Raw genomic sequence first — 25,166 nt, forward strand, 5'->3', positions numbered from 1 at the left:
GATGATTTATCACAATTGTCAATATATTACATATTTGTGTATTATATTCAAAATGGAAAGCCTTTAAGCACACAAAGTTCAAAAATAATGTATAAGTGGTAAATTAAAACATAATAATTAGTTGGAAAACAATGAATAAACGTAAATGTAACATAAACTGGAACATACATTCTATGAAGAATGAATATTAGAAACTCCATAAATGATGAAAGTAATAAAAATTTAATACAATAAGAAAAACATACATGAAGAGATTCACAGACAAGTTCAATTATTGTTTTCAATAATAATAATAATAATAATAATTCCAGTGCAGAAGGTATAATTATCAACAATCCCATGGGTTCTAAAAAACCTACTGAACTGGTAGCATAAAGTATATTAAAGTTTGGATCCCTTATTTCTGATAGGCTCTGACAGCTGATAGGTTCCCTCCCACTCAGGCTGAAGAATGCCAGTGAAAATAACACTACTAATGAAAAACCACAAACAGATCAAGGAAAACAAATGATTTTTTTTTTTCCTTTTTTTTTTCCTTTTTTCTATTTCAGTAGCTTTTAAATGCAAGCACCAGCACAGTGGACTGCAAGGAGTCCATGATCACCACCCTTTCGAAAGCACACTCATTCAAACTAACAGAGCTCACATTTATATTTGCAAAAAGCTGTTTGGTCTTTACACATTTCATTCTAGATATTTAAAGATACATGCTCTTACTAACAAATGACAGACAAAGAATTTGTGATCAACTATCTACTATCAACTAGCACAGATTTATCCCATTTTAATACACAAATGAAAGAAATAAAAGCATAAAAAGCAATATGCAAATGAAAATTGGTTACACTCTATAAGAAAATACACAGAATAACTGAAATCAGCCAATATACATTAAAGAACCAAATCACTTTAGAGAAACAAAGTAGCATGTAATTTTCTATCCTAATTTTAAACTGTTTGAAAATTGTTTCTAGTGAGATAACTACAGTTCCAAAGTATCTAAATATGAAAATGGAAAAGAACACTAAAAGAAATGTACCTGTACTTGTTGGTGAATTTATTTCTTGTCTGATATTTCTACCTGCCTGGCTCCCAGATCTTGCTGTTTCTCGTTGTGGTTCTAGTATATCACGGTATTTGGAGACCATCAGAACTGAAATAAAGTAGACTACTGCCAAAGCTAAGAACTGAGCCTGTTTGCTGTCGTCCTGTGGTAGAGAAAAAGGAGGAGTTCTGTAATAGCAGACATTTCCATTGAATTTTCACTCAAGATCACCTTAAAGCTTTACAAATAATACCTTTCTGAAATGTTACATCTGTTAACATAGCAGTAAATGGATTAAATGGAAGACCTAATGGACTTTCTGTGAAGTAACATGAACACAACGTGTATTAAGTGCTTAATCTTACAGGTAATTTGAAAACTACTCAAATCTCCAAGACGGTGTAGTCAGAGGGCTTTTCATACTAAAGGCTTTATTCTTTGAGGGTGCTCTTAATTCTTCTCAACAGTAATAGCAACTAACTTCTGATACCCCAAGAAAATTGGAGTAAATCTTTTGGATCGTTAGTCCTGCTGCAAGAAGTTAAGGGACACTGCTGAAAGGGAAAATTAAGCTTGATGATGTGTTACCAACTAACAGTGGGTACATATGAGGGCATAATATATCTGCTAATAACATGAGCGTTATACCATGGCCTTCTTTCCAGCAATAAACTTCAACTCATATGTTCTAAATACTTCAACAGGATTCTTATCAGCAAAATCCTAGATTTTCAGGGCTTTATGTAAGCAGAAATACCAGGACCAGAACTCCTTTACAGCTTTTCCTTTTCACCTACCCTAATGCAATCTTCTGTTCTATGGCCACTATCTATTGCAGGGCTAAGACCTTACTTGATCCCAGCCTGCTTTGCTTTAACTGAGAAGTCTTTTATCATGGATGTTAATCATGGATGCAATTCATTACATGTCATTGAAACCCTTAAAATAGCTGTACATTCGCTCATAGATCTGTCAGAAAAAAAAGTTTCCTCTGCTCTCTACGTAAGGAAAGAACAGATGTCAGATGAACATCACACCAATTCAACCTCATCCTTTCAAGATGCTGAGATCATCTTGACAGATAAATGCTTTTGTTTCAAGCTCAACTTCTTTTCTGCTGAAAACTATTCCTACATCCAATTCTCAATCTGCTCAAATTCAGACTGGAAATTTTTTAAAATCTATCTGTATATACATAATAATTCCAGTTACACAGCCTTCAAAAACAAAGTTGTGGCAATGTTTTATGGTAAAAAAGTTGCTGTTATCTGAAAAACTTTTTAATACATCTGCATAAAATGCATATATTCAGATTCAGCAAATATTAAAATAACAAAGACGTGAGAAAATGTATAATGCATAAAGTGTGACAAATTAAGGGTATTTTTAATTTTGGAACAGTGAAAATCTCTTTGAAAATATAAGTGACAGTTTTGAAGAAGAAAGAAATGCAGAACCTACTACTCACCACATCACGAAAAACAACTGCTCGTAGACGATTTATATCAACATCCTGAAGAAGCCGATCCGGGTCTTTTATGGGAGAAAGGTTGCCAGGGACATTTTCAAGGGGAGTCTACAAACAAAAAAGTTGTGAGATTTTTTTCCCCACAAATATCTTAATTCAAAGCATTTCTGTTGGAACTTCAATTTGATAACATTTGTAGGTACCACTGCTAATCATAGATGCTCCTTTGCTAGCAACATACTCTCCCTATTAGACAAGGCTTCTACAAATTAAGCTATGCTTTGAATTACCATCATATTCTTAATTATTTAGATGAAAACTGTTAAATTATCTCAGTATATCAGAAAGGTATGCAAGTGAACACATAAGGTGACTTTAGATTATAGGTGTTTCATAGCAGCAAATCATTTTTATATGCATTAAATTTAAAAACCAGGAGCAGAAATATTTTCAAACAACCATTTCTTGCAATTTTACTGAGAATTGTTACAACTGTTCACAGAATAATTCCTATTATTGCAAAGGCCTACAGTAGTGTGCTTCGTTTAAAAAACGATAACATATTACAAATGATGCTTCAACATCTGAAAGTATCATTATACAGATTAGCTCTGCACTGAATGTGAAAAAGTGAAAAATATAATTTTTTATGAGAGTTAATGAAATAATATTGTGAATGTAGCTGAGTTTGTAAATGTATCTGGAAAAGCCAGCAGAAAGGAAAAAAAAAAGTTGCTAATGCAAATCCTGTTGCAATAGGACAAGGGGAAATGGTTTCAAGCTTAAAGAAGGGAGAATTAGATTAGATGTATGGTAAATGTTCTGTGCAATAAGAGTTGTCAGGTAGTGGCACAGGCTGCCAAGAGAGGTGGTGTTTGCCACACCCATGGAGACATTCAAGGTTAGGCTAGACGGGGCTCTGAGCACCTGATGGAGCTGTAGGTGTCCCTGTTCACTGTGGAGAGTTGGAATAGGTGGCCTTTAAAGGTCCCTTCCAATTTAAATGATTCTATAATTCTATGAAATAATAACACCCAAAACAGGAATAATGACATATTTTAACCATGGGCTATATTAAATTGTTTAAAGTTTTAGTTTAAAGATTCACAAATTTTCAAAGTTGTTACAAAGTTTTATATATATATGAAGCTGTAATTATGTATTAAGTAAGCTTCATTCAGTCACAAAGAAAATACTGATCTCAAATTGTACATGCACAGGTCTGTTGATTTTACTGGGATCCAGATGTTCCACTGACAGACGTGATAGCAGAACTTCATCATAACTGCAGACGCTTTGAGAGAATAAAAAACAGCTGAGCAGATATATAGGAGAGATGAGAGGAAGGGAACTTGATTTTTGAAGACAACAAAAAGCAGGAGTGCTAAAGCTCTTTAAAAATGTTCCAGTATACCACTGCATTAATATTTTCTTGTTTCAAGGAACACCAAAACATACCTTCACTTAAAGTCAGTTAAAAGCAAAAAGCCAAAGCTTTTGCCAAATCCTTGAGAAGGCACTTGTACTTATTTTCTGATCAATCTTGTCAATGCTGCAACAAGACTGGATTACCTTGGTTGCTGCTGAAGCAGTTACACCCTGGAGAGCATCCTGAGCTTTACTGCTGATTAATGAAGTTTTGTTCACTCTCTCTCTCTGTCTTTGCCGACATTCTAAACAGTTTCTCACAGCCACACAACAAACTAAAAAAGTAATGAAAATGATACGAATTAGAATATTTCTCAATTATTTTCCTAATATTAATTAGTTGTCAGTATATGGCAATAAACATGTCCAAATAGTAACTGCAGCGGTTCTCTCATTCAGCTGTGTTGGAACTTAGGAAACATAACAGCGACTCACTCGTTTCATCCTTTTAGTTGAAAATCTTAATGCTTTACATAACTGCTCTATCACTATACTAAAATTTGAAAATGACTAAATTGGAGTTGTCGTATGTTATCGATCATGTTATCAGTACTTAAAATCTGAATGAGTTTACAGGCAGCTGGAATCTCTGAGAATAAGCTATAAGATTTATATCAGCAACTATCAAGAATCTAGTAAGTTACGTGATTGATAACAGGACAAAATCCAAGTCTAAAGATTATTCAGCATTTGACAGATGAAAAAGTATGTGCAGGAACAATATTAAAGAAACAATGTCAGACAATAGACCAAAGTTAATGTTCACCAGGATAGAGTGATATAATTATTGGAATTATTCAGAAATTTTTAAATTTCCCAGACTAACTGTAACAGCATATACCAAATGGTAAATACAGAAAACAGATGCAAGGCTGTTGCAATACATATTAAGATCTGCACCCTGTATACACATCCTAAGCTTTTAATCTTACATAGCCTTGAAGGAGGATTCCAAACCTACAGAAACTTGGATAAGGTCTCAGTAGGTACGCAGCAAAACAGTTAGCAAAAACATTTTTTTCACAATACACTTTATATTTTTACTCCTTGAAAATGTACACAACCTGTACAAAAGAATGAACAATGTCAGACATGCCATTTTAACACACTTTTGTGCCTGAAATGAACCAACTTTGAAACAGTAACAAATCAGCAAGAACAGATATTTTTATTTCATCACATCACAGTTAGTATAATAGTGACGTGTCTCACCATTTGATCAAGCTTGAGCTCACTGATCTGTAAGTAATTATTTAATACGCACTGTCTGCAGACTTACCAAGCCTCAGGCACTGTCGCATTAGACCTCCAGAAGACATGTTTTTTTCAGCTTCAATCTCACTAAAATTTAGAGAACTGGCAAACACCAGAACGTCAACCATTGCCATCAGACGGCTGAGAAAAGTTACTGCTGTCTCTGCTGACATTCCTTGTGTCACTTCAATGTTTTCCAGTTCAGTCTTTAAAAGGAGATAATTGAATTAAACAGATCGAACACAACTGAAATATGATGTTGTAAACATGTACAAATCTAAATTGTTATGCTTAATGATATACATTGAAAGTTATTTTAAAATTCTCCCATTATTACCATTAATGTAAATTGTGAGTGAAATTCAATGTAAGACAGAATGAAGAATGAGAAAATTTCCTTTCCAGGGAATGCTTACTTTTGTATTACTAGAACTATATCAATACTCTTAGAATTGGGAAAGGATGGTGTACTCCCTCACTATAGCAATGGGGAGGGAGTTAAAAATGTGACCAGGTACACAGCATGCAGCTTACATTTCCCAGAAAAAGACCATTTCTTTTCTAATGTAATGGTATGTTCTCCTTAATGGAAATCCACAGAAAAATGTGAAATAAGCTCATTATTTCTGAAATCTAAAAAGGGGTCATGTTTTTCTCCAAGAAGATATTTTGATGTCTAGAGTCATGTTTTCAAAAGTATTCAGATGTCTAATAGCACAGATGAGTGAGCAAACATTATGTTTAATTAACAACAGAATTGAAAACTGGACTTAGCGGTTGACATGGTCCACATAGATATGTCTAAACAGTATCTTAAAAATTGTCTGCAAATGGCACATTGTTCTTGATTGCCATCAAGATTTCAGATGGCTTTTAAAATACAGTTTGGTCACTTGGAAAAGCATCACTTCTGTTGTGTTTGCCACTTCTACTGCACTTGCTTAGAAGCAAATATGAAAGAAATACAACACACATTTTATGACATTACGGACATTTAAGAAGAAAAATAAGTATTTCTAAAAAATGACTATACTTATACATGATCTACTTTTTAGAACAGCTTAGAGTAAAACATGAAGACAGCAAACTGTGCCAAACAGTATTAAGCAAAAAATGTTTTTAAACATGTAGGATATTACATGGCATGTGTCATCACAATGTTAGATAACACTTCATTTAATTTCTCCTAAGGACGTAACATGTCTGTTACAGGAGTGATTTGGGAAATGCTGTCATCTGTCTGATCTGCCCAATGAAATCAGACAAATGGTAAAGTGACAGCTCCCAGGACTATTTCCAGCCTCTCTCCTTTATCCAGGTCTCCCTCCTTGGTGTGCACAGTATTCCAACATTCTGGAAAAATAAGTTACTGTTCTTGGTAAGAGACTGGAACGTTGTTTCTAAAAGCACTCATTCACAGAAAATAGACCTGATAAAATCTATAGCAGTCTGTTAGAAAAAAAAATCATAGGTGATTACAGAAACTCGAACTTTGAACTCATGCTTGAAATAGCATCAGGTTTGCTAGCAACCAGCTGACTGCTTGCTGAAAAACTTACTATTAGCTCTACTTATTAAAACAGTACATTCATACTCTAATAGCGTTTAAAATAAGTTCAATTGTTATCAAGCTGCTTTCAAGTTCTAGCAATATTTTAGACTGGAGTAGCATAAGAAGACTTAAGAAAGGGAACTTATCACCACCTCCTGTCTAAGCAGGATAGTTCAAGAGTAATAACAAGTTGCCTATACAATTACACATTCAGGGCCTAAAGATTCCTAAAGATTTCTTTTTCTACTGAGAATCACATTTATAACTTACACTAGCTCACAAACCTCCCTCTGTTTGGTCCTCCAGCTAAATGCCATACATGACAATGCATTAAGTTACTGTGTGAAAACACGTCAGGAGAATTTAATAAATATATCCAATATATTCTTACTCACATCCTACTACTGACATAGGAAAATAACAATAAAAGAAGCCAAAATGCTAAATGATCAAAACCAAGCTATTTTTGAAAGTGCAAAAACTGAAACTTACAGTGGCAATACTAACCTTAGAACCCTGGACATGCAACAGACAAAACAGACAACAGATCACAACAATAAAAGAAAAAGAAAATTATTTAAGTTAACTAAAAAAATACAATGCAAAATTGAAACAAATTAGTATCTTGGAATTATACATTTGTTCGATTGATTATTAAAACAGCATTTCAGCATTTCAGTTCAGCATGAATATTTGAAAATAAACACTTTTAGAGATAGCTATGTACAAGGAAAGAAAAGCTGTAAAACGTGCATTATTACAGATTTCATGTAAACACTGGTTCTTCCAAACCAATGTATATATTTTATAAATTATATATACATAGAAAAATTTCATGACGCAATGTAAATCAAAGTAATGTTTTCACTGATTATGTAGAAATAAAATGAGCATTTTAGAACGACCCATTCAACTGAAATATAATAAAGCAGTTAATCTTTGTATGAGGAGGTTAGTTAAGTATAAAATGTTCTAACAAAATAATCATAAATCAGAATAAGCAAACTGGTTCATGCATAATGCTCTTCCTTTGAAGCAACACAAGACAGTTCAATTTATATATATATATAAATATGTACACACACACACATATATATACATATATATTACACTTGGGTCTAATTTCTTCAATCTGAACCAACACAATGGTGGATATGTGAGTGCTTTTGAACCAACTGTAAAACAATAAAGATTCACCAAGCCTCAAGTCTGAGTTAGTCTTCAAATACCAATCTTCAGAACTGAACTAATATGTTATTTTTTTTATGTTTCAGTTTTGGGTAGAAGCACTTTCTTTTTGCAATGGGCTAGGAAGTCATCCTTAAGTGTCCTCTAGGTGTGTTTGAAAAAAGAGGAAAACTTATTTTAAGTCAATATTTTTTTCATCTAAATAGTGCAAATATCTCATCTGGCAGAAAGAACAACAAGTGGAAACAAACTAATCTTTTACTCTTGAAACAGAAGATACCACACTCAGAAACCTTTCAAATACAGCTTCCACTTCTGTACCTAGATTGACAGTCAACTTGTTTCTATTTTTGCATTATTGCTAGCTTATAATTGCTAGTCAACACACAAAACACACATGAAAATATATCATTTGTCTTTACTTCTCATATTTAATAATGTCTTTAAATGTTTGAGTCCTCTAGACAGCTGCTTATATAACATCAGCAGTCCTCAGTTCACAATTAAGAGCTACAGTTTGAGATACTGAAATAGTGAATTAAAATTCTAGACATACTAGAATAAATTGGAAAAAACACTAATTTCAAGGGGTCTGGAAATTTACTCTCAGTTGTCACGGTTACTTTAGCTCCACAGATTTATTTCTTCTGACATACTCCTTGAATCTTTGTCACAACTGCTATTCTTGCAATAAGCAATGGTTGCATCAAATTTCTAGCTTGTACACAAAATTTATTATCTTGCAATGAGCTGCCATTAACAGAAACCATCTTCTGCAAACCTTCTTCCTTAAAGATCTCAAATATGCTCACTTAATACTTCTGCAGCATGTCTCCCTTTCAGCTGTAATTAAAAGTAGCTCTCAAAGAACATCCTCACAAAAGCAAGGAAACAACAAACTAATATTTTATATTTTATCACCTCTCTCTAATATACTCTATTTCAATAGGCAAGACATTTGAAATCTATAGCAGAACAAACTCTAGTTTATACTGTAAAGCAACAAACCCAGTTTTACTTTTTTGCTAATATTTGCTTTCATTTAATTTCAGTTCACATGTATAATTCACCATCCTTGGAAGCGTTCAAGGCCAGGTTGGATGGGGCCCTGGGCAAACTGATCTAGAAATTATGGAAGTTTGGTGACCCTGCCAGACAGGGGGGTTGGAACTTCATGATCCTTGAGGTCCCTTCCAGCCCAAGTCATTCTACGATTCAATGATTCACATCCCTTTAAAAACACCAGCAGATTAAGCCAGTCCTTGCACAGACTCTGAGATAGAAGACATATATATTTGAAAGCGAAGGAAATTCAGAAATGTGGGAATAGTTTATAGTGAATTACAGAAAAAATTCCATGCAAATGCATGATTTTCACTCTGCTTGATTCAGTCATAGATCAGTGTGTCTTGGTTTGTTTTCACTGACAATGCATTTGATTATGTACATGAAAACAGTTCTTCCTTTTTTCTTCCTATTTGTATTTCATGCCACTGAGTCATGGCTTTCTTCCAATTTGCCTAGTATATAACAGGTTGGAACAGAGCAAGGCAGAAGGTAGATTTCTGTTGTAAGTATTCAATAACAAATAAATTCCTGGATTAAAATTTACCACTACATCAGAGAAGTGATAATCTTTAACCTCACCTAGAAACTACAAATCCTAAATGCACAAAGGAGAAAGTCTTTTTGAAACAGAAAATTTCCCAAAGTATTTTAAGTATTGTTGTTGCAGCAAGAGATAGAACACAACACAGAACATGTCTTGAACAAAAGCAAAAATATATAAATAAGTAAATAAATAAAAAATCCACAATTCCTCTAATATTTTGAAAGTAATTTTTCTACACTTAGCTCTTGGTTATTTTCTGTTAAAACTCTAATTAATTCAAGCATCCAGAATACAGTGTTTATTTTACTAGTGAGAAAAAAGTGAAATGTCTTTAAAAAAATAAGAAAGAGATGCAGTGAGGCATATTTATCATAAATTATAAGTAGGATTTTTGAGAAGAGAGGTGCTCAGGACTTTTAAAGAACTAGCAGCCCAGAATAAGGTTATACCTGAGCTCAGACTGACATACTGGAGGTCATGGAACTGATGGGACCAGGAGATCAGGTAAATGCTCTGTGCTTTTGACTGTCATTTTCACCAATAGAAAATATGCAAGCTATCTCATAAAAAGAGGGGGGATTCAGCTGCAGGTTAATCTTCATCAAAATCTATGGAGCTTATGCAGATTTGGTTGACTATCCACAGGATATCTACATCAGAGATAGACAAATTATTTGTTTTATTGAGATCTTCATTGGCTAGAAATCTAGTATATATACAAAATGTTTCAACAGATACCTACATTTACCTTAATCCCTTCCTGAATTTCATCATTTTTTATCATTCTAAATTAAAGATTATGTGGGATGTCTCTTACTGTTTGCTTTGTAGCACCCTTGCCTTTGCATATCATTATTCCATACTGAAAAAATGCAATAAGTGCTTCATGCCACAAATAAAACTCACTAGTAGCAAATTAATAAGAATTACTTCTGTAAGTATTTAACACAGACCCAAAAGGCTTTCTGTGGGAATATTTGAGAGTCACCCATCATGGGGGTAAGCAAGGATGAAATGAGTTAATTCCTGTTAATAAACTGAATAGAGGTATTCTACAGGATCTACAAACTGGGAAGGATTGTTACACCCTGTTTCAAACAGGAAAGCTTCATGGAATAAAGACATACAGAATCAGAGGTAAAGACAGACAGAAATACTAAAGAAGATGAAGACTCAGTAGATTCAATTATATACACAAAGTTATAGGACTCAAACCTACAAAGTCATAAGTGATAGGGAGATGAAAAAAAAAATGTGAATAAGGCCTCCTTTCATAGTATAGTTTGCAAGGCATGTAGTGATTTTGTAATTTTCAAGCAAGTTTAAAAAACAAAAAAAAAGAAGTACTTCAAAGGTTATATAATTGTCAGACTTGATGCCATAGGATATTACAGAGGCTAAAGGAGTAAGTAGCTTCAAAACAGATTAGATAAACTCTAGAAGGATAAATTCCTCAGTTGTTATTGAATGTGACATCGTAGACAGAATCACAGAATCACAGGAGTTGGAAGAGACCTCCAGAGATCATCTAGTCCAACCTCCTGCTAAAGCAGATGCCCTGCAATAGGCTACACAGGAATTTCCTGTGTTCCAGTTAATTACATCAATGATCACCTTTTCCCCTGAAACATGTACACTTTTTATGTTTTATAGTTTGTGCATCGTGTTTTCCTCAGCAGTCTGAGATAATTTTGTTTTCTAGTCATTTACAGTAATTTTCAGTCATGCAAAAATACCATAAAATAATAAAAAATGGCTTTTCCCAGATATGTGAAGACATCCATTAATTCTGAAGTGGTTTCTTTAAAAAAACAAAATTTTTAATAAAACAAATTTTAATTGATCTCTCTTTATTGTAAACTTGTGTGTGATTCATACAGATATACCAAAAAAAAAAAAAAAAAAAAAAATCTGGATGATTTTAGCAGCTGGAGCACTGAGACTAAATGCAGGAAGATTGTTGCCTGAATAGCACAGCCTGGAGTCACCTTTTTGCTCCACCATACAGGATAGACATGGGCATACTGAAGAGAGCCCAACAATGGGACATGAAGATGATGAAGGCAATGGAGCACCTCTCTTAGCATGAAAGGCTGAGAGAGCTGTGACTGGAAAATATGAGGCTCACAAGGAATTTCATCAATGCACATAAATCCCTGAAGAAAGGGTGCCAAGAGGAAGGAACCAGGCTCTGTCAGTAGTGCCAAGTGCCAGGACAAGAGGCCATGGGCACTAACTTCTCTCTGAATACCTGGAGCATTTCTGTGCTGTGTAGATGATGGACCACTGGCACAGGCTGTCAAGAGGCTGTGGAACCTCCTTGTGTATCTTCCAGAGACCTGGGCACCCTGCACCCTTGCTGGAGCAGAGGCTGAGACAGGTGTCCTCCAGAGGTCCCTAATGATCTCAGTCAGTCTGTGATGCTTTCAATAGGTGATGGAGAAAGAGTATTTGTCTTTCTTCCCTTGAGAATTTCTCAGGCAGATAATGACACTGTTAAACCTGATATAAGTATTTTTATGTAGAGTTATATAAATCTTCTAGTTTCAGACCTCTCTTCCAATTAGCAGCTCCTGGGAGGAGGACAGTGAGACAGTCTTTTGTAACTGACTGCAAGCACTGGACTATTATGCCCTCTTACAATCAAGAAGAAATACATTCCTTGACACCACATCTGTCATTTTCTCCACATCAATTCAAAGATACAAAAGAAATAGAAGACTGAGAATCTGTATGAAACTTTTAATTGATATGATGGACATCCAGAAGAAATCCAACATAGCATCAAGTCTCTTTGTAACTATCATCCAGAATAATAGTAAAGAAAGAAGAAGGATGTGCTGGGCTATTTGTGTCTCTCACAATTATTACTGAATCCATTTTCACACTAACATTTATAGACAGGCAATAATGGAATAGAGTGGAGTAGAATGAAACGAAAGACTCTTTCTAGATGGACAGGACTACGAAATCATCACCTAAACTGTAAATTATTTCAAGGTTAAGTTCATAGAATCCTCAGAGTTGGAATGGGCCTTTGAAGGCCATCTAGTCCAACTCCCCTGCAATGAACAGGGACGTGCACAGCTAAATCAGGTTGCCCAGGATCTGATCCAGCCTCCCCTTGAAAGTTTCCAGGGACAGGGCATCAACCACAGAATCACTGGGCAGCCTCTTTCAGTGTCTCACCACTCTCACTGTAAAAGACATTTTCCATATATCCAACAGAAATCCACCATCTTTAAGCCTGGAGACATTTCCCCTTGTTCTATCACCACAGACCCTGCTAAAGATTCTGTCCCCTTCTTTCCTGTAGCTCCCCCTTAGATGCTGAAAGGTCACTCTCAAGACACCTCAAAGGCCCTCTCTTCTCTAGGCTGAACATTTTTGTGGCCCTCCTCTGGATGTACTCCAACAGGTATATGTCTGTCCTATACTGAGGACTCCACATCTGAATGCAGTTCTCCAAGTGAGGCCTCAGAAGCACAGAGTAGATGGGCAGGATCACCTCCATCAACCTGTTGACCATGCTTCTTTTCACGCAGCCCAAGACACAGTTGGTTTTCTGGGGTGCTAGGACACATTGCTGGCTCATGTCCAGCTTCCCATCCACCAGTACCACCAGGTCCTTTTTGGTAGGGCTGTCCTCAATCCTTTCATCCTCCAGCTTGTATTGGTAATGGGAATTGCCTTAACACAGGTGCAAGATCTTGCATTTGGATTTGTTGAACCTCATGAGGTTCACCTGGGCCCACTGCTCAAGCCTGTCTAGGTTCCTTTTGATGACATCCCATCATTCTGGGGTGTCAATCACACACTTGGAATCATCAGCAAACTTGCTGAGGGTGCCCTTGATCCCACTGTCTATATCACTGATGAAGATATTAAAGGGCACTGGTCCCAGCACTGACCCCTGAAGGACACCACTCAACACTGATCTCCATTCAGACATTGAATCACTGACCATCACTATTTGGACTCGAGTCAGTTGGTGATTGGATAAAAAGTAGTTTTACTTGGCTGTTTTATTTTTGGTTTTTTTTGGTTTATTTCACAAAGTAGGATTAATTCAGCTTAAAACCAGCTAATGACCTTTCAATTAATTAGTGTATATCAGAATTTACTTTTACTGTCCTAAACAGATGGCTAAATTAAGCATTTAAGTGGAGAAATATATACATAATAATAATTCCTAAATGTAATCTTCTATATTAATGTATGAAAATCACTGCTATTGCTGCAAGACAGTGAGAACATCCACTATTTTAACAAATTGCCATGTAGTAGATAAACTTGTACCATATATGTAAACATACACACAGACAAAGTATCCAGAATAAACTAAATAGTGAATTGTGAAATTATTACTCTATAGAAGGGATCTACATAAACCAAGACAAAAAAACTGAAAGCACTGAGACTATTCAATGGAATGACAGCCTAATTCATGCTGTGCTTGCCTAATGTGTATTTTTAATATAAAAGATGGGAAAGAAAACATCTTCAATTTCAAATGATGTCTAAAAATTTATTTTTAAAAATATCTCCCTGTGACCTTTTATCCGAAGTACAAAATTTATCTTAAGGTGTGAGGGTGTGCATTGTCATACATGCCAACATTCCCTAAGAGGTAACACTTGCAAAATCTTTTATTCAGTAATCTCAGTATCACTGATGCGACTACAGACAACATATTAAAGTCTTTCCTGAGAGTCTTGTGTTTTTGTTAATAGCAAGTAATTAGCTAAAAATGAAAATAGTGCAGAAATAGCATTTAGCCTTTGAAAATCACGTTGATGTTTAGTCAGTAAATACATTCATATTTTTTAATAAAATAGCGCAAAACATTTTTTGTCTGTTTGTTTGTTTTTGTTAACTAACTAGAAATAATATGAGAGGCAAAATAATCTCTGTTGCTGAATGACTATAACAAGAGATTAAGCTGGTGTTACAAAATTACATTGGCAGCCCTCAGTGCTTACTAACCACTTCATAGAAACCTCTTTGTTCCTCCTCTGCTTCATTTTCTCCCCTTTCAAAGATTGATACTAGCTGCAAATGGATATAGGATGTTCAGGTAACACGTTTAGTATGAAAGAGATGTAAGGCTACTCTACCTGCCTGAGCTGTGCTCACCTAAGAACTCACAACTTAGTAAGAACATAACAGTGAATAGAAACATCACTATTTTAAGACAAAATTAAAAGAAAAACTCACAAGGTTGTTAACTACTGAAAGTAGAAGTAAAGAGAAGGAAGGGGGTGATTTCTAGTGTCATTTGGCATGCAAATATGGTGGCCATGCAATACAGGTTTATGAATATCAATGACTAACAATCATGAAGTGTGTAATTTTCTTAGAATAGCCATGATTTGTAACCATGGTAATAATGGTCTTCTCCTTCAAATAAAATATTTAATACACATGAAATATTAATATTCTTACTTAGTACTACTTCCCTTATTAAAATTAACATTGCAAGTGAAAATTATGACAAAAACTATAGACATTGCATGTATTGAAGCTTAATCAATATAAGATTCAATTTTTATTTATTTATTTATTGAAAGGAATTAGTGGATAGTGGAGAGAATTCCCTAAAGAAACAAATCCAGCTGCAAACAGTAGTTTATACTACTAACAATGATTTTTAATACGACCACTAGGTGGAAATATTGTACTTACAGTTGGGGATGTGGCTGCAGACAGCAATGGCAAAATTCCTCCACAAGCAATAATAATATTGTCTACCATCTGGGAAATGAGGTGTATTGTGTTGTGTACAAAAATAATATTTTCATTGCTATTGACAAAGTCCATCACTGACTTTGTGGAGTGACTGCAAGAACATACACACAAAAAAGGATAGATTAAAACCAAATAATTAGAAAGAAAGTTCAGTCAGACTTATTATAAGAACACCAAAGTTTCTCTGTTATCAAAGAAGATCCTTATCTACATGATTTTTCATGCAAATTGTCAAAAATATAAACAGGACTAGTCTAGTGGACAAACTGAATGGTCCCTAATTTCACGCTAGGATTTGTTTCAAATTCACAGCTGAGAAGAACAGTTCAAAATTGTTTATTCCCATAATGGAATACTTTCATTCAGATGCAGTTCTACTGAAAGCAAAATGATTATTTCTTCAGTGTGAAGATTATTATTCAGCTGTTTAACAGAATTCAACATTTCATACCAGTGCCATCTAAAGTAGCCCTGAGAATACCTAATGAAGTTAGGTAGGAGCTTTCGTCCATGACTTTTTTCTAAACTGTAATTTCAAAAGGCTTTGATTGAAGAAACCTGCTGACAGTGCTTTAAGGCATAAAACCAATGATCTGGTAATATTTTGACCTAGTATAAACTTTTTTAACTAATATTAACTTAAGCATTAGATAAAACTTTGCAAGACAGATATGCTAATACTATTATCTGTAATGTTAACAAGTCCACATTGGTGAGAAATTGTCCCATGAAACAGTTCTCCCCCAAAATACAAAAAGTTGCCTGAAAATACTGAAGAATACTCAGCCTATTCACAGTATGCTGTTTGCCAAAACAATCTTTTGCCATCCAGAAAACAAAAATTAAAAGCTTCAATTGAAAACATGCAAAATAAAATGTTCGCTTCCAAGTGTCACATAAGCAGAAAGAATAAAGAAAAGTATTTTATAAAAAAAAAATAAATTCAAGTCCTTATTCCCTAATGACTGCCACAGAACAGTTAATCAAACTAGAAACTGAATACAGTATATATAGGTCCTTTGATACAAATAGTAAAGTTTTCTGAAAATGAATTATTCTGTTCTGAGATTATACAGTGTCTACCATACTTAAGGGCAACTTAAGGGCACTGGCAACAAGAAGTGTCTGATAAAGTGTGTGAAAGCTAGAAAATCATATTGTTGTCATTTGAAGTAATATAGCCACAATAACTAACTACAACCAGAAGCTGGCATGTAAAATAAAATTATCAACTACAAAAAGTGATCCCTAAGAAAAATTTATAGGACAGAGCTTTCATTTATAAGATTTGCAGGTAGAGAAGCTCTAGTTCTAAACATATGCTGAGATAGCAGCTCAGTTTAGTCAGGTGTATATGAATTACACAGTCTCTGAAGAAAATGGATACTGTACCCATGATAAAGAGATGTTATAAGGTATGAAGGAGTGAAAAGAGCAGATAAAAGATATAGTAGAGCACTTAAGCTTAAGCCAACTCTATCCTTTCCCATTATCATAGTAACATCCACTTTATGACACATCTAATTTTTCCTTGTTGACAGAAACATAAAACAGGATTTAAACAAGAAGTAATCATCTACCTTCTCCACACATGTACATCTGTTTCTAGTGCAAAAAGCAAGTCTGTCAGGAGACGCTGGTGCATGGGAGACCACTTAAACTCTGGAATACGAAACATAGTTGTGCGTGGACCTGGACTAAACTGTCGCCGCTGCTCTTCTGTCATTGGCATCCCTCTAAATCCCAAGTCAACACGTAAATCCCGGTCTTGCTGTGTGACAGATCGACCTTGTACCGCCTATATTAACAAGAAGTTCAGAACTTATGTTATGTTTCTGTAATATGTTTCCAAATAGATCACAGACTTTGAGAAAGGATGGACTAATGTTGAACTCAAGCCCATGTAACAGCAGATACTTATAATTCAGCATAGATACTATCATTCACTAAAGCTGCCATTCCAAATCAATCAGCACTGCACTGCCATGGCTCGCCTTCCTTTCAGCTACTCACTGATGTTTTTTTATTCACATTCTTTGCTTGAAATATCACAGAAAAGACCAACTAGAGCATGTACAAGGTCAGCAGTTACAAAACACTGTCATATGAAACAACTGTTATTTTATGCAGCTGGCACAATTTCCCCTGAATATTTGACTCGAAACATGAACAAACTACACAGTGGTGGCTTCAAGATACCAGTGTACTTAAAGGCATACAGTACATCATTTTCTAAGATTAATTTATTCATCTGGTATTTCTAGCAGAATAATTAGATAATAAAATCTACTCTTCAAAACATAGTTTTGAAAATTTTGTAATATTTTGCTAATAGTTTCTAACATTCTTTAGATTCTCTGAGCAGGTAGGAGATGTAGATTTTATGACATTTGTTTCCTGCATTCAGGTTGACTCATTAGGACTATCTACTTGGCCAGTCTTAAAAACAAACCAAACAGTGTTTTCAGTGGTGATTACACTGTTAATAACTTTTTTTTTGAGGAAACTATTTAAAAGAGATATTATTTGCTTAAACAAATTCAGTGCAGTTTATCAAGGATTTTGGTGGGAAATAAATGCAATTTAAGTAACGAATGGAGAATCAAGGCAGGTAAATAAGTTTCAGAGTTGTGCTTTGGAAGTGTACTCAGTTTCTACACAGTCTGCAAATCCAAATGATCTGTCAGAAATTTTCTGTCAATGTAAGGGTGAAGCATTTTGAAAACATTTCCATTTTCCTATCCTACAATGTTTTTATAAAAGTTCATTATGATTTACATATACTTTTAATCCTAACTTCTAGTTATAGGCTTGAGGACTTTTTATAATTCAAGTATCATAGGCAGAATTCATTGAAGAGGCTAAAGGACAGAACAGCCATAAGGTTACACAAACAGAATGTTTGATAGTAGTATGAAATCATTAAAGACATCTTAGTAACTCAGAGTTCATTTGTGTATATCACTGCAGAGTAAATGAATGTTTTCAGTTACTTTTTACTCTGTAATAAAAATTTAAAAAAAAATAAAAAAATATTCAGAATAAAAACTATCCACTCCTTTTTCTTGTTCTTCTCCATTCTCTCACATTTATCAGTTAGAATGTTATTAACAGTCTTAACTTTACCACAACAAATAAGTACCTATCAATCTTCCTATCAAGAATTTTCAGGACTTGTTCTTTATTACACAGAATACTTCCAAACAAAGAAATATCTACATGATGCTTGATATTCTCTTCCTGATGTGATAAGGAATTTTATAGTTCTGAAAAATGCTTTCAAGATAACTCTCTGCTTTTCTTATAATTGCTACCTAGGGAAAGTTTTGAGGTCTATTTGCTCTCCTGTTCAGAAGAAAAATTATTTCCATAGAAGAGAAACTGAGAGGAGAAAGATTTTAGAACTCGCTAGTCAGAGTAACCAGTAATAAGTTTCAGTGCAACTCTGAAACTCTTTGTGATTATACAGTACATATTATACAGCACCAAGCAAAGAAGTTTTTGTAATGGATGTTCCACAGTTTCAGGAGGCCTGAAGAAAGCTCAGAAGAAAAACAGTGCTGTGCATTATGGACATTATAGTAAGACAGTTAATTTGTTAAGTTTTTCACTCAATAACATTCTCAAAAGCAATCTTTGATTAGTTTCTAGAGTCTACCAACAATTCTAATACGTAAATTAATTTTGTTCTGCAGAAACAGAGAGAATTCATAAGAAGAAAGTAAATATATCTTCTTTTAGTGATGAACTCTGGTGTGGAACTCAAATTCCTGTTTTTCTTCCACTTCCGTAAGTTAACTCCTTCCTTTACTTGGATTTAATACGGTGACTATTTACGGAAGCATTCCTGTATAGGAAGGACAAAGTATACTAACGTGCTACAAGAAAAACTACACCAAGAAAGGGTCAGTGAGAGGAAAGGAACAATTCTGTGTGCATCTCACAACGAAGTAGAGATATTTCTTATAAGACATTCAAATAAGAGGTCTAAAACATAATTCTATGAGCAATAGTTAATCTGTATACATGAAATAAGGGAAATGGATGAGAGATTATCTTAGCTCTTTATTTTTTTTTTTTAATTTCATTATTATTATTATTTTAATAATTAAAGCATGTGCAACCACAACAGTTATTTTTTCTACATCTGTATAAAAAAATTTTACATCTGTAAAAGGTAAGAAATTTTCAAAGTGAATTGGCTTGCAGGATAGACATCTTTCATATTATGCAGGAAATATACTTCAAAAATCTCTCAGACCTCAAATAACATAGTCAGAAGTAAAGAAGAGTGATTATATGAGATGTACATAGCTACAGCACTTGAAAGTTACCTGGGTTGTGGTAGTGGTCTGGATCTTCCGTATCTCCTTTCCTGCTTCTTTACCATCATCAGATCTTTCCGTATCTGATATTATACTTCCTGCATCAACATTAGGTACAGTTTTGCTACCAGAAGATTCTGTCTCAAGAGTTGTGGCAGTCATTTCAGCGTATTCTAATCCTTTAGATGATGAAGCCAGCTCCCTCTCAGAAATACTATTCATTCCATCTGAAGTCGTGTGAATCTTGAACTCCTTGTCCTCTATTATACTTGAAGTACATGTTATATCTACACTGCCCGTCATATGTGCAAGTAATCCCAAATCATCATTTACACCAAGATGCATCTGTGTGTCTTGCACATTAGGAATAGAAATATGGTTACTTGAAAGTTCAGGTAGAAGTTTCTCCTCTTGACTAGGTATTTTGTCAAAGAGAAATGAGGTACTGTTAGTAGAAGGTTCATCTTTCTCATCAGCCAGAGTTATTAATGGACCATTATCTTTTTCCTCATTCTTCTTAATAATACCTACACTTCCATGAACATTGTTTTGGAGCTTCTCAACAGCAGCACTATATACATTATCTAGAAGTGATTCAACTTCTACAAGTGCACCATTTTCTCCCGTTACTAGCGTCTCTGGTGATAAATCCATATCATCAAGTTTTACCTCAGTAGCTTCTACCTTTTCAGCTTTTATATCAACTAGAAGGTCATGAACTTCTACATGCACTCCTCCTCCTGGTCTCTCAGCATTTCCAAGTACATCATCAGAAACCTTTGTAGCCATGAGCAAATCCCTCGTATCAGTACTGACAGGGTAATCTGTTTCACTTTCTGGACTTTGGCTTTGTGAAAGGTCTTCTATCTCTCGGATTTCCATTCCACCTTTTGCTCCTGTTGTCTGAGACGAAAGACCTGAGATAGTGCTTACATTACCCTTCTTCCCCTTTTTTATGTTTTCTTCCTCTTGCCTTTGATACTCTTCATACATTTTTGCTAGGTACTCCTTGTGAGCCTCATATGTGACCTTAAGAAAGAAGAAATTATATGGATGAATATATGCTATATCAAATTGGACAAAAAATAACAAGAATCTTAACAAATGCCACCTTGACATGTATAGACATAGCCACCAGATGGCAGCAAATCACTTTAAATATTATTTTAATACATTACTAGTCCCTGTGAGGGAGTTACCAGTATATTAAAACATCCAGTCGTTTCTTACCTTGGAATGAGCTATAGAAAGAGTATCCACCCACACTCTCCAGCCTCCCCATTCATATTTTATTGCATGATACAAGAGAATACGGAATATGTTGTAAACCATCTCTGTGATCTTCTGCTCTTCAGAATTCTTGGGGTTAATATATCCCAGAGAAAACATCCAGTCCTGCCACACTGAACACTGAAGTAAACATCTAAAGTGAAATAATTAGGTCAAAATATATCCAGAGAAAGCTTCTTTATTTTAATATTATGATGGTTAAAACAGGAGAAATGTAACATGGTGCATCTACTCTGAAAATAATTCCAGTGGTAAGAGAAAACATAGAAAATACATCAGGGTCAACAAAAATGTAAATTATGTTCTTAAAAGAATAACCAAATACTATTTTTGGGATAAGGAAAAGTTACCACAGATAAACTAATTTTTATAGATTCCATTCAAACTGTAGAGTATACAACCCTACATACAATACAACTGATTGCTATTACCCACAAGTGAAAGATGAGCAAATACTGTCCGCAGTGACCTACCTTCTGTTTTCACGGCTATTGCTAAAGAGTTTTATCATATCAGACAAGAATAAGCGTCGAACTTCCATCAGCTCTGCACTTGGTGTGGAGTTTTTTAACAGTGTTGCCACCACCTTAAGAATCACTTTGAAAGAAGAAATTAGTTACAATAACACATTTTAAAAACATTTGGTTTAAAAGCAAAATAAAGAAAAATAACATGCAATTAATTAAGTTTCAGCAATGAATATAAGCAGTAACTGAAACCCAAACACATTTGATAGATGATAATTAATTATTCATGCTTCCTGGGCCACAACCTTTCAAAGAACATAAAATAGCTAGGTAATATATTTATTGTACAAAAATAATATATAGTTCTTACTTGGATTTTGTATTTTCACTGTAGAATCTGGTTCTGGATGGGGTTTATGAACAACTTGAGTGCATACTTGTTCCGTCAAAATCTAAAACACAGAAGGTTATCATTTGTAATTAAATGCTACAGCATAATTTATCATTATTTTTTCAGGTCACCATTTATCATAGCCATATCATAACTTCATATAAAAAATCTTGGGAAAATGTTTTTATTCTTCAAGAATATAATCAAACTGATATTCTGATATTTTAGACAGCTCAATAAATAGTCAATGTGTTTTAAAGAGATACATTATGAAAAATGTAATTGATGTGTTGTGCTTCATGTTTAACTTGAAATGTTATTTCTCATAAAAGGACAAAGCATATTAGCAATGAGAAGAGAACTACCTAAGATTCTATTCCAATGCTCACACATTGCCTTCATCTCTACAAAATTTCTAGCTCCTTGAAGCCTTCAACACCTGATCACTAGAGAATAAAAAGGGTAGGATGTTTTTGCTTGCAAATTCCTAATAAAGTAATTCCTATTAACAGAACAACTACTGTCAGATTGTATTTACTGTTATTTGGACTATGGGTATGTATTTGTTACAGCAAGCAGAATCACCGTATTTGTCTCAGTTCAAAGATACACCAAATGTGTACAGCAATTCTCATATATGAACACAGGTGTTGAATAAATACATCAGCTATATTTAAGAAAATCTCTAGTAAAATGTTTTCTACTAAACAAAGTTTACAGAAGTTTTCACAACCAGCAATAAAAGTGAAATTGATTGATTAAATTTTCCTGTGAACCAAAAATAGCTTCCCTATAAATTTCAGCTGCAGAAACTGACTTAATGCTATTAAACCAGAAAGCCGGTGAAATCAATAACTTAGTGAGGTTTAAGATCCATTAACGGTGGGACATGTTAAAAATGCAAAAGTATTTCATTAAAAAGTTTCCGTTCATTTACTTAAGATACTCTGTGTATATATTGAATGTGAGATAAGCCCAAACCAACAATCAACCCTCCCATTATCACCCTTAAAACAAACGTATTTTTTTTACCAAGAACTGAAAACAGAACAGATATATTGTCTCTGCAGTAGCCATAAATGATAATAATAAACTAAAGTGGATTTATAGCAGCAAAGTAGGTTATCTAAGAATTTCTGCTATGTTAACTTGGTATTAATATTGTAATCCTGTGGTAGGATTCTGAACGAGTTTGCATATACTTATCACCCTCCAGAAAACTGCACTTCTGATTTTAATGCTGCATTAAGAAATGTCAAAATTAGGAATTCTCAGGAATTGAATTTATTTATTCAGAAATAAAGAAGAGACAATAGTCAAAATTTGCCTGGGGAGGATGCTGAGCAACAGCATAAAACATTAAAGTTAGCCATGTCCTGAGCAGGAAGTTAACCTAGGCAACCTCCAAAAGTTCCTCCAAGCTATTTTTTCTATTCTGCTAATATCATTTAAAAATAAAAACATTTTAATAAATATATATTTTTAAGATATCTGCTTTTTCTAAAAATCCTTCATTTATAACCTTCCCATTCACGGATCAAAGATTCCTTCATGAGCATGATACATCCAAAGATATTTTGTTATATTCCTTCCATATCCAAACTCAATATTCCTTGAAAATTGGTTCTGTTTTCCTCAGCTGTGAGAGAGTCATACAATACATTACATAGGAGTAGCCAAGATACTTGACATAGTGACCAAGACAGATTGTTCTCCTGTTTCTCACATTGTCCCTGACAAATTAATTAGTCTGTACTGAGGCAAAACCAGCAGCAGGCTACCTGTCACTGGTTCTACATATCCAACTATGCTCTCAAGAGTAAGCTAAAAGTTGAAGGGTATTAATGCTGGATTTTCAAGAAATATATTTAAGCAACTATATAAAAACAAATCTTATAATTAAATAATTTCACTAGTAATTCATATTTATTTTGAGGCATACCTTAGCTCATTCATTAATCAATACTCAAACTAACACAGGTTGTAAACACAGTACCTTTGAGTAGGTTTTTACATATTGCTGTTCATTATAGAATGTGAATTCTTGCTTGTGAGAGAATATTTAAAGTAACTGCAACAGTCCACGGGTAAATCTGTTGTACTGCTGTGGTCCCATGGCTCTGCCCTAACTACAAGCTAACATAACTGAAAACTTAAGTTTTGAAGTGAATTTGAGTTAGTCACTTGTGCATCTTCCCAGTTCTCAAAGAACTGTAATCTGCCACATGCAAACTGAAAACAACTGTGTATGGAAATTTATTAAATTAGGTGATATCAAAGCATGAGTGAAAATTGATATTAAGAGTCAATAAGGTTAAATAGTATGCTCAAAAATCATATGATTCAAGACTAATATTTGTATACATGAACTGAAGGCATTTAGGTACTGCTTTTATAGAGTTTCTTCTCTTAGTCCCTTAAACTCAGAGCAGAAAATTGCTTTTTCAAGTAACTGTGAGGTACAGCAATTTAACTATTCCAACTCAATGTTCTCAGCTGAGCAGGCTCATGTATGAAGACTGTCAAGATAGTAAGTTTAAAGATATTACTTTTCCCTGGGGTCTTTTTTGTATTTGGTTTTGTTTATTTTATTTTAACCACAGCTGGAAAATCCAACACAACAGCACATTACTTACAGATTATATTGTGTAACACCTAATATTAACTTGGAAGTAAGTCAATGATTCACATATTAACAGCCTGTTGGAGAATTTGGAAGATATACCATATGGGGCTCAATTCCATCACAAAGACAGGTTCAATAAATTAGGTAAGAACACATTTAGGTCTTTTCACTATGAAATTTATGGTGTCATCTGTTAAAACACTTTTTTATAAAACAAATTGTCTGAATTTGACATAGGATTGCTGGACCAGGATTTGATAGGATTATCCTTGCTCTATCTGTTCAAATTTCATGAAGTCCAAAGATTGTATCTTGAAAAACAGCTGCAGATATAAAATCACACACATGACAACATAAAAAAGAGGGTTGCACTAATTCTGAATATGATAGATGAATCATTGTAGGTAAGAAGATGGAGATGAATCCATTTTTATTAGTTTCCTAAGGACAAGATAATCTTCTAGAAACTGGCAGAAGGTAAGAGGCCATCATCACAGATGTTGGAAGAACATCCAGAGAGACTCAAGTTGTTAAGCTGCACAGGGTAAGCTTACTAAGCCAGTGAAGTCATCAGATGCATACAACAAAAACATACATGGACATATGAGTATGTCATTGGTAAACAGATGATGTTCAGGTATTTATAAACATAGCAGAAACTTTTCTATATTATGCAGATTCTGAAGTTTATCATTTTAAGAAAAAGAATTGAAGGTTTGACAGCATGCATTTGAAGGCATACAGAAATGGTTTTGGAATAATAACATATAAG

General features: G+C 34.2%; 1 protein-coding gene across 16 annotated transcripts in view; it reads right to left on the reverse strand.

Moving 5' to 3' along the window:
- The window catches only part of NBEA (neurobeachin), a 460,919-nt gene that overhangs the window by 300,730 nt on the left and 135,023 nt on the right, over positions 1 to 25,166 (reverse strand). For 8 of the 16 annotated variants that reach the window (XM_032442136.1, XM_032442134.1, XM_015851982.2 and 5 more), the window contains exons 19-29: positions 21,748 to 21,829; positions 21,384 to 21,507; positions 20,851 to 21,043; positions 19,630 to 20,649; positions 16,876 to 17,093; positions 15,233 to 15,386; positions 7,240 to 7,263; positions 5,221 to 5,401; positions 4,086 to 4,216; positions 2,514 to 2,621; positions 1,040 to 1,208 (exon numbers count right to left, since the gene is read on the reverse strand). In XM_032442136.1, the coding sequence (XP_032298027.1) occupies positions 1,040 to 1,208; positions 2,514 to 2,621; positions 4,086 to 4,216; positions 5,221 to 5,401; positions 7,240 to 7,263; positions 15,233 to 15,386; positions 16,876 to 17,093; positions 19,630 to 20,649; positions 20,851 to 21,043; positions 21,384 to 21,507; positions 21,748 to 21,829 (2,404 nt within the window). The remainder of the gene's footprint in view (positions 1 to 1,039; positions 1,209 to 2,513; positions 2,622 to 4,085; positions 4,217 to 5,220; positions 5,402 to 7,239; positions 7,264 to 15,232; positions 15,387 to 16,875; positions 17,094 to 19,629; positions 20,650 to 20,850; positions 21,044 to 21,383; positions 21,508 to 21,747; positions 21,830 to 25,166) is intronic. The other 8 variants (XM_032442137.1, XM_032442133.1, XM_015851984.1 and 5 more) reach the window with 2 other exon arrangements.

The sequence above is a fragment of the Coturnix japonica genome, chromosome 1 (genome assembly GCF_001577835.2).
Source record: "Coturnix japonica isolate 7356 chromosome 1, Coturnix japonica 2.1, whole genome shotgun sequence".
Lineage (NCBI taxonomy): Eukaryota > Metazoa > Chordata > Aves > Galliformes > Phasianidae > Coturnix > Coturnix japonica.